Source organism: Telmatherina bonti (genome assembly GCF_933228915.1).
Source record: "Telmatherina bonti genome assembly, chromosome: 19".
In the NCBI taxonomy this organism is placed as follows: Eukaryota; Metazoa; Chordata; class Actinopteri; order Atheriniformes; family Telmatherinidae; genus Telmatherina; species Telmatherina bonti.
The window spans coordinates 22,490,307-22,500,454 of NC_136617.1; the positions used below are offsets into that span (position 1 = coordinate 22,490,307).

A 10,148-nucleotide genomic window follows, 5' to 3' on the forward strand; every position below is an offset into this window, starting at 1 on the left:
GTAAAGGAGTTCATTGGTCAAAGACCAAGGCAGGGCATCAGAAGAGAGGACAGTCAGTCAGTAGTTGGTCCAAGCCAGAGATTTTAGTCCAGCATTAGAGGCAGAGAGGAAGGGAGGCAGCGGCGCAGCTATGTGATCAGTAAAAGCATGGCAACCTTGTAAACAGAACCATTGTGCTTCTCAGGTTTTATCTTTAAACTCATGTGCTCACGTTCGACATTAAGAGTTATTTTTCTGTTAGAAACTTACAGCATAATGTAACAAGAAATAAACAATGTTAGCCTAGGAGCTTTTGTGTGCGCCTTAAATTTTTTTAGTCTGATTTCCCCAGCTGCTCACTTTATCGTGTGGTGGCACTACACCAGGTTGTTCTGGAGCATGTTTACCTCGGCATTTTCCTCTGTGTTGTTCGGGGTGTGGCCGTGGACGACAGAAGCAGGACAGTTGTTCTCCTGCTTTGGAGAATGGGAGTTGAGGATATTCATGGACCCCTCTTCCTTGGGTTGAGGGGACTTTGCTTGGTTGTCCTTCTGAGGCTCATCCTACAAGGAGAGTTAGTTACTGTTCACACAAGCATGATAGCTGGAACATACTGCAGAAAAATGCATCCACACCTGTGGGATTTACATGTTAAAAGCACAATCTTGAATTATTATGTAAATGAATCTTAGTAGTAAAGTTTCTGCATACAATTGAATGCATTAAACAAACAAACAAGTGCGGAGTAAACCAATCAGAAAAATGGCGGACGTGACGTTGGTAAAGCGGCAGCCTGCAATGTCTGGAAGTGTTCAGTAGTCCTTTTTGTTGTAAAAACTTGAGGCTATATGGTGTCATTTGAAACAGCATTCTCGGCAAAAAGAAATGAACTCCTGCTATGTCCGTGCGCCATCTTGAATGTTTTGAAGACTACATGGTGACGCAAGGCAAGAGGCAAGAGTCTCCTCAGATCAACCAATCAGAGTGGCCGGTTTGTTTAAGACCGATGCGAATCTCTGTGAAGGGGAGGGACTCCAGACTGAGTCGCTCTGTATTGAATATATAAAGCACTCTAGTGTGACGTGCCAGGTTGTAAAAATGCTGTCACGCATAAAAAGGAATGAGGTTTTCAAAATGCAATATCTTTCTCTTTAAGGGTCACTTCATGGACTAATTCTGGAATTGCACACATACCATTATCTAATCAACTAATCATAATCATAATCATGAAAAAAAAACAAACCTTTCAGTCCTATGACATTTAAGATAGTACACTGCAGACCATTTGGCTGCAGGGGCTTTTTGCCCTCTAGACCTGACATTTAGAGCATCCGGCAGTCCAAAAAAACTAATCTATAATCGCTGCAGGGAAATACCAGCTTGGCGCTGAGAGCAGAAACTATTGTTAAAGAAAACAAGTCAATTTGTTGACTTCAGTTTTGTTCAGCCAAGTGTATGTAATGGACTGCCAATGAGTACGAATCTGAAAATCCATCAGTACATATTTGTGTTTGCAGATCTGTGTTAACTGCATGTCATTATCAGTCAGAGAAACATGTTTGTGTCACAGCTTAACTATTTTGTTTGTACACATGTGCCCATTTGCCAGTATGTAAGTGCTCAAACCATTTGTTTATTGGCATGCCACAGACATCTGAAGGTCATGAGCACAGCTGGCAGTAAATAGGGCGCCATTGATTGCTCACAGTGGCTGCTGCTGGACACAACTCACTAAGTGCACTTTCACACGAGAAATGTTGGGTTCTGAAAGTTTAAAGTTGCATTCTTATTGCTGACCTCATACACCTCATACAGCGCACTGTTTGTGGGTAATCTGTGTTTGAATTAACCTCTTTTAAATAGAAACCCCTACTGATTTTCAGTGCATATCATGATTAAATTACAAAGTGTTTTGGCTTTGTTACCCAGTAGCCGAGTCTTATTGACAAATACAAACAGGGGCACACATTAATCTGAACAACCAACCCCCACAGACGTATGTGGACAAAAATGAATGTATTTCCATTTACGCACACTTGCATGCTGCTACAAAGCAGTTCATAGCAGCACCACATGCACAAGCCGTTAGAGAAGTGGTTAGAGAATGATGAAGAGACCTAAAATGGCTGCGAGCACTGAAACAAAATGGAGACTCAGTTGCATCATTGAGCTTCCCAGGAAGCTGTGAGGCTCAGGTAAGAGAGGCAGAAAATGAGGGACCCTGCTATTTATTCACTCTTTGACTACAGTGTACCTCTGAACAACTGGCTGCAGGAAGCCTTACAAGAGGTGATCAATCATTTCACCTGGAAAGAGCATGGACCAGATGCAGGAAATAGATGTTGGAAGTGAAGTTTCGCAGCATATTTGTTCAGTGTAAGGCAATACCAGGGAGGGAAATTGCTGCAGGCAAAGTGGATGTCACCACTGCTCTTACCTGGAAGTGATTATAAGGGTTTCTGTGTTTATAGTCCCAGGTATTTCTTGTTGATGGCCTCTGAGGGGGGATCAGTAAGTATGAAAACCATTAAGCAGAGACACACCGTACCAACACAACACTAAGCGTATAAATTCTAATGAGAATTTAAGGGAATTTTGATGCATTTGCCGCTCGCAGCTGATTATATTTAGCAATCAAGCTCAGACGGACGGTACACATGCACACAAACACAACGGCAGAACAAAACCGATTAAAAAATTAGATCAAATCAATACTTGAGCTTGCAGGGAGACATAGGAGAGAACATGATGAGAAGAATAAAGCACGGACAAACAGAAATCACTCAGACTGAGAGTAAGCGCAAACATGAGGAAAGTAGGGGCATACCTGACAGATAATGTTGTCATAGTACGCCAGGTTGTGAGTATGAGCTTGGGGAGCAGGCGGAGGGGTATCGCACAGTTTCCTTACGTTTGGCTGCGAGCCATCAGCTGTTGTTGAAACCGAGAGACCGTCCGTCTGTGGCTCGCTGCTCTGTGGGCGGTACTTGCTGTAGGAATGCAGAGATTTGTTTAACATAAATATTTGTGATACATCTTTTTTTACCCTCTTCACTGCAGTAAATCACAGTAAACTCATGATTCAGTGAAAATCAAATGGAATTAGTCAAATCAAACAAGAACCTGGAGATCTGGGTTGATTTGAATCATCATCTGTTGTTGGCTCAATAATTCCTTTTTTGGCTGACAAAGTTAAATTCAAGGTCGCTTTGTGCAAACTAAGCTCATAGTCCATGTCTTCAGATCCTCACGACTAAGTTATACACACCTGCGTTTGCGAAGGCGCCTATTCTCGTTCTTGAGGCGATAAAGTCTTTTAGCAAAGAATACAATGATCATGAAGAGCAGGAGGAGGACAAAGGAGGCTACACCCACCACCACGCACAAAACCTGGAACTCAGTGACAGCCCATTCACAGCGTGTGCCTTTGTTCCAGATATAGTCCTGTACATTGCACCTGGATACAAACAGATGGAGAACAGAAGAGAAGAAGAATAAATGTAGGCCACATTGGCCTTTATTTTCTCACAAACGCTATTAGCTTTAAATATCTCTTCTAACCCAAAAAAACTATCGTAAATGTATGCGCCAACTTTCTTAGCAGATGTATATCAACAGCATGACAGAGCAGGAAGTTAAGACTCAGCTCAAAACTGATGACACGATGTCTCAAGGTCTGTCCAGAAAAGCAGATTCTTCCTGCAGCCTAGCTTTTAATGAGATCAGAGGATTAGAGGATGTGCATCTAACCCTGCTTGCATGCATTGTTTTCCATATACCTGCTCTTTGTGTGCAGTTGTGTGCAAGCATGTTTGCATGCATATGTGTGCATACAAATGTGTGGAACATTATTCAGCAGGTATGATGAGATGAACAACAGTTTGCCTCTTAGCTTACAGTGAAGCTTTGGGCTTGGACAGATGGTTGCAAGCAGTGCATGCAGTCTTGAGTGTGTGTGCCTGTGTGTGTGCCTTTCGCTAATGTTTGTGTGATCTTCCCTGACTTTACTGAATTGTCAGTGTCTGGTGCTTTCTATGCATGTGCTGCAAATGACTTCAGCACCCCACAGACACACACTCTCTTCAACCCCTGCCTCAAAAACTGAACTAATCCCCTGGGAATCATGCTGTGATCTTGACAAAGATTCAAGACACATTAAGCCAGCCTTCTGTCTATATGCATTTGTTCAGTGGGTGTTTACTTGTCTATAGTGTCCTAAATATTTTCTTTTGTTTAGGAAGACAAACACGTTAGAAATTGTGCCAGTAAGACTGACAAAGACAGGTAATACTCTGGCTGCACCAAAAGTTAGTCATCAAAAAGTCCTAGTCTGTTTGTAAATTGCTATACATAAAAAAGAATAACCTGTATTCCCGACTGCCCAAAGGTAAGAATCCAGTTGATTTGTGAATTAGGAGAGTACATATGCTTCTCACCTGCAGAAAGCTCCCATCCCTGCTACCACGGTGCACACTCCTCCATTGAAGCAGAAATTGGGTTCAGTGTCACATTGAGAGACACATACCCCAGGTCCAGACAGCACAAAGCCCAGCCTGCAGCCATCTGCACCCATGGCCCCACCTACACCTAACCCATCACTTCTGTCTGGTCCAAGCATTGGAGGAGCTGGTAAAGATGGGCGGCTGTCTGCTTTTGGTCGAACATTGTCGGGAAGAGCTGGCGAGCCAGCTAGGAGTGGATTCTCATCCTCCATGTTGGTTGGAAGGGAAGGGGTGACTTCTGGCTCAGGGGTCGTATCTGATGCTGAGAGGTCATCGTCAGGAGAAAGGTAGTCATAAAAATCGGAGAGTGTCCATGTGGTAGGGTCTCCACCTTTCTGTTTCTGGGGTTTGGGGGCTTTTTCCCAATCCAGAGCAACATCAGAGGGTACAACATCTGGCGCAGGACTGTGAAACTCCACGGTGATGACACCATCAGATAAAGGGTTCCCAGGTTGGTCTGGCCCTGCCCCTCCAGCAGTTAGCTCCTCCAACACAGGTGGGTCTTCCTCTACAAAATCCAGGTGGCGGTGTTTATGAGAATGATGGTGTCTGGTAGAGCTGAGTGGAAGTTTTGCCCCGATCCCTGCTCCAATCAGGTGTTCCCTTTCTGCTGAGTCATCACTGAGTACCGTACTGGTGTCCAAAACCTCCTTGTGGACTGATGAATGGTTGTGGTGATGATGCCGCCTGGTTAGTGAATGCCTCCCTGTCAATCAGACATGCAAAGGTTCTTAAGCTAATCAGTGGTTTGGTATTGCACTTACACAAATTTGGAGGACTCAAAGCAGACAAAAGAATAAAGAAAGATTTGTTGGAATTGGTGCAGCAAAGGGTAAATGTTGATCCCTAATGTTGGTCAAGCTTGGAAAAGCAAACTGTAATCTTAACAATAAACAATGTGTAATCTTGGCAAGAAAGTCAAGACAAGAGTAACATAGCTTTGATATGTTGCTTAGGTTGAACACAAAAAGACAAATCATGCTGCTCTTTTTAAAAGCTTTCACATCTCTAACCAAGATAGATGAGATGACTTTGGCATCTAAACTGTTGGACATATTTATAACTTATAGCACAGACCTTGCCATTATTTGTCTTATCTTAATAAAGATCAATGCAGATCAATAAAGTTTAAACAAAAAGGTTTCCATGTTTCCTCTTGATTAATAGGCTGACTTTTCTATTCAGTATTTTGTGCTCAGTATTCTGCAGAAGTGTCTCAAACCTCTTACAGGGTAGTTTAAATGGAGAACACAGAATATCTTCTGCTACAAATTCAGCCAATTTAGATAAGCATAATGATGGCTTCAGGATAAAAATAGTTTTCCCAAAGAAAACTTCCTCTGTCACCTTTATAAAGAGCAAAGTCAAGAGCTGAAGACCTGAGGGTGCAGTTAGAATGTGGTGATGTGTGATTAGGCACGGTGACTGACGGGCCAATATGCTCTAGTGACTCAGACTTGGTGAGGATTAGATAAGGATTTAGAGCTATAAGTTAGAGGCTAAATAGCCAAGCACTCTTCAAGCACTTGGAGAAAAATACACACATATACATAGAGAAATGGGCGAAAAAAGAAAGAGTAATGTGAAGCAGGCTACAAGTTAGACAGTCATTTTAAAGTTCTGCTGTGCAGCTTGGTGGAGAAGCTGAGATTCCCTTTTCAAAAAATGATAAACTTGTGCAGAATTTTGGAAAGTTATAAGAATAAAAAGGAAAAATCTATAAAAGATTCTCTACAGATAGAAAGGAATAGCCTCTTAAAACCACACCAGCCTCCAGAGTGCTGCATAGGTACTGGAAAACAGTCTGGCTGCACCTGCTACCATTTCTGGCATAGAAAGAAAAAGTTCTCTGTTGTTTGTATGTCTTTAAATTAGTCAGAATAATCCTGGCCAGCAAGCCAATGAGTTAGACCATAAAAATATCATTTTGGCTTTGTCTGTTAAATATAATTTGGCTTCAGTTTGTAACAGTTGCGTAACTAAACCTTATAACACACTGTGATGTGGCGTGAACATTTCAGAATATGCTATTTGCATTCTTCCTGGCAGTGATAGGAATATTGCCTCCACCTCCACATCTGCATGCTGAATGAACCATGGACACATTATTTCAGTGATTCTCCACAAATGCTCAGGCAGCCTGCACAAATATGTCTGACTATTAACAAGCCATCAAGCTCACAGTAAGAGGCAGTGGAGCTTCTGATGTCTTTAGTCTTTGTTTTTATTGCTTATGTTGAAGGAAGAAAGAAACTTATTCAAATACTCGGAATTGCTTCTGTCCCTTTGCCATCCAGAAATTATTGTGTCCAATAAGATCACTGCTTTCCATGTCTGGCGCTTCATTCAGAGCTAATAGAAAAAACATCTGAACAGGCCTCCGTTCGTGAAGACTGAGGAGCCGTGATATTCACCTCGAAGACACACACAAACACACAGCGCAGTTGCCATGGTGAGATGTAAAGAGGTGCCATGTTGAAAGGAGGAACGGAACGAGGGAGTTGCAGTGGAAACAGTGAATCCAGTGTTGGTGCTCTTTCTCTCTTGTTCTTCAATCAATGGGCAAGCCAACCAGTTAAGTGTTTCTGCCAGCTCCATCTCTGGGAAAAGAAACTGAGGTAGAATGAACCCAAATTCGTCCGTGAAAGAGCCATGCTCCAGCCGGCTCAAACTGATTACGCCAGATTCAATTTTTATTTAAAGGTTAAACCTGCCAATTTGTTCTCTGTGGAGACATAGATGTTGCATCCTGTTAGCAGCTGGAAGTCTTTATAGCGATTACGAGAGCAAAAGGAACATGAAGAGATTACAAGAGCCATGATCAAATTGAAACTGTGAGCCTCTGCTGAGCTATGTGATTTCTAACTCAGGAATGATTTGCACCCTTCACTGCCGCTCAGCTCCTAACCTCTGGCATAGCACAAAGCATGTCACCATGGTAACTAGTTTTACCTGAGGTCAGTATGATTGGTTAGAGTGCAGGCTCCCAGCAGCCTTACCAGCAGGACAGAGAGAGAATGCTATAAAAACCAGGCACAGGATGCTGTTTAGATGTACTGCAAAGATATTGGCTACCACCACTTCAGTCAGTAATCAGGTGTTGCTCAAACATTTAAAATCTAAATTCTTTTCTTTTTATAATTATTCCAGTCTGTGTCGTGCTCTGAGCCTTTCTTTCATTTGTCTGCAACACCTTGGATTAGCCTATTATCTATGATCTCCATCCATTTACATGAGTGAATTTTGATTTTCCAATTAAAAATAGGCTATTTCTTTCTCCTCCTTTGTCTGTTTGGGTGTGAAAGATGCTGATGATCTGATCTACTGTGACATATAAGCCTTCTGATGCAGCCGCGCAGATGGACCATGCAGTATGCAGACAGTGGACACACATGCACCCTTACATCTTTATTTGATCTTTTTTTTTTGTCCATGTCTGATCTTGTCTTCCTGTATATATGTGCTATAATTTGCCAATCAGTATATTTTTTTTAAATATATGGAATATATTATAGAATATATTGGGCTTGGACATAATATATTTCCCAAAATATATAAGGTAAAATAAGTGACAATTGATAAATTGATTAAATCGAGTTTAAAATTGTGAGAAAAAAAATGACTGGTTGAAGATTAATTATTTTGTGTGTGTGTGTGTGTGTGTATATATATATATATATATATATATATATATATATATATATATATATATATATATATATATATATATATATATATATATATATATATATAAAAATGAGATGAATAATTGGAAATAAATGCACCTAAAATCCACACCTCCCCAGACAGACTGTGTAGGCCTAATGAATAAAACAGCCTGCCCCACACCGAATTAATCACACACCCCTGCGAAGTGATCACGCTGTGGTTGAAATCACGCCGGCATGTAGGCCTGTTTGCCGGTCAATATGCTCCAGTATTAACACACCTGGTCACACCTCGAGCAAGCAGGCGAGGCGCAGGGTACGGTTGCTGCGCGTCCCCGCGCATGAACCCTTGCGACCCTCTCCCTGCACGAGCCACCCTGTTGCTGGGCAGCGGCGGCGCTCATTTCTGTACATTTCCAATTTATTCATATTTCCACAAGTAAAGGCGCGCGTGTGAGCCACGAAAACCAGACAAAGCAGGGGGGTGTGATGGGAGATTTTTGTTCTCACGTTGGACTCTGAATCCCGCGGGGTGGACTGGAAACAAGAAGGCGGGGAGGAGATGGATGTGGTTTGTCCATCTTCCTGAACGTCTCGAGGAATTTGGTGCTTTCAGCATCTAATCCTGCTTTTTATCCAAGCTTCTCAGCCTGGTCAGTTGCAGTTGAACCAAGGTGTCAAATGTGCTTCTGACCATCTACTCACATCTCTTCCTTATAATGATGGTGGCTATATTATATTTAAAAATAACACACATACATATATATATATATATATATATATATATATATATATATACATTTTTTTTTTTAAAGGGCTGATAGCAGTTTTCTTTTCTTTTCATTTTTTCCTCTTTAACAATTTGAATGACATGATATTGGCTGAAGCATGACCACACCAAGACCCGTCAGTGATCAATAGCAGCAGGAGAGACAGAAACATGAGATTATACTAATGGAAAATGATTGATTGGCTTTTAATGTAGCTACTGTGTTTATAGGTAGTGTAGAAATGGGGACAATGTGGAATTATTGCCACATGCAGTGGATAATCAATGCATGGATGATAACCAATCAGTGTCCAGAAATAAAGCTCTCAGTGTGGAAATAAAAAATAATATTATCATTCTCCACGGTTTCAAGTGACAGATTTGTCTTTGTGCTGCATATTTCCCTTTTCACCAAATCCCTTACAATGCAGGTGTGATTTTTATGCACGCACGTGCGCGCCTCTTTGCACAAATAGCCACAGATAGCCTACACGCACGCACAGGGTGGGACAGTGGGCTTACCGTGAGCAGCTAAGGGGATAAGGACCATGGAGATGGTCAGTAGCACCTGCCAGGTTCCAAAACGCGCCATCATGCTGCTTATTCCTCTGAAAATGTGATGCGAACTCCGATTCCTTCCCGTATCTCTCCGGTGAGATGAAGCTACAATAAATCCTCACAGCAACTTCAGATCTTCACAGTTTTAGCCATGTCGCCGTTATCCTCACCAGCTTGTGTGTATAACCAGTTTAATGGCACGGGTTTGTCCCATTGTCCCGGGCGGTTGCCCTCTCCTCCACACCTTTTGCGCGCGTGTCACTCGGTCTGCGCCTTGGGGTTCGTCGACAGCAGCAGCAGCCCCGCGAGGAGTTGTAGTAGTAATGCGCGCGACCAGGGTCTGCAGACGAGATTTTAATGACACAGGTCTGTCGCTGCTTTGCCTGTACGCCTGCACGCGAGTTGCGCAGCCTTTTCCCTTTGGCTACTTCTGAGCAGCGAAGCTCGACACGCGCGCGCGCGCGCAGTGCATTTGGGTGTCAAAGTGCCAGCACACACACCGTAGATGCTCGCCAGTGTTGAGCCTGAGTCTAGAGCTTGTGTAGATCAGTGGGGTAACTGCGGGATTTGCGCAGAGTTTATTGTCAGTAAACGTCAATATGCTCCATTTTTCACCTCAGCCAGTGTGTGTTGGAGAACATTATGTGTGTCTCTCGCTGGGTCGTGTTTGTA

At 42.5% G+C, this 10,148-nt stretch overlaps 1 protein-coding gene across 1 annotated transcript; it reads right to left on the reverse strand.

Moving 5' to 3' along the window:
* Positions 1-356: 356 nt before the first annotated feature.
* On the reverse strand, positions 357-9,510 carry cspg5b (chondroitin sulfate proteoglycan 5b; the record flags this gene model as incomplete). Its single annotated transcript, XM_079258741.1, has 5 exons — positions 357-542; positions 2,807-2,969; positions 3,248-3,436; positions 4,416-5,187; positions 9,441-9,510. The coding sequence occupies 5 exons, from the start codon at positions 9,508-9,510 to the stop codon at positions 357-359; spliced, it is 1,380 nt and encodes a 459-aa protein (XP_079114867.1).
* Positions 9,511-10,148: the final 638 nt, after the last annotated feature.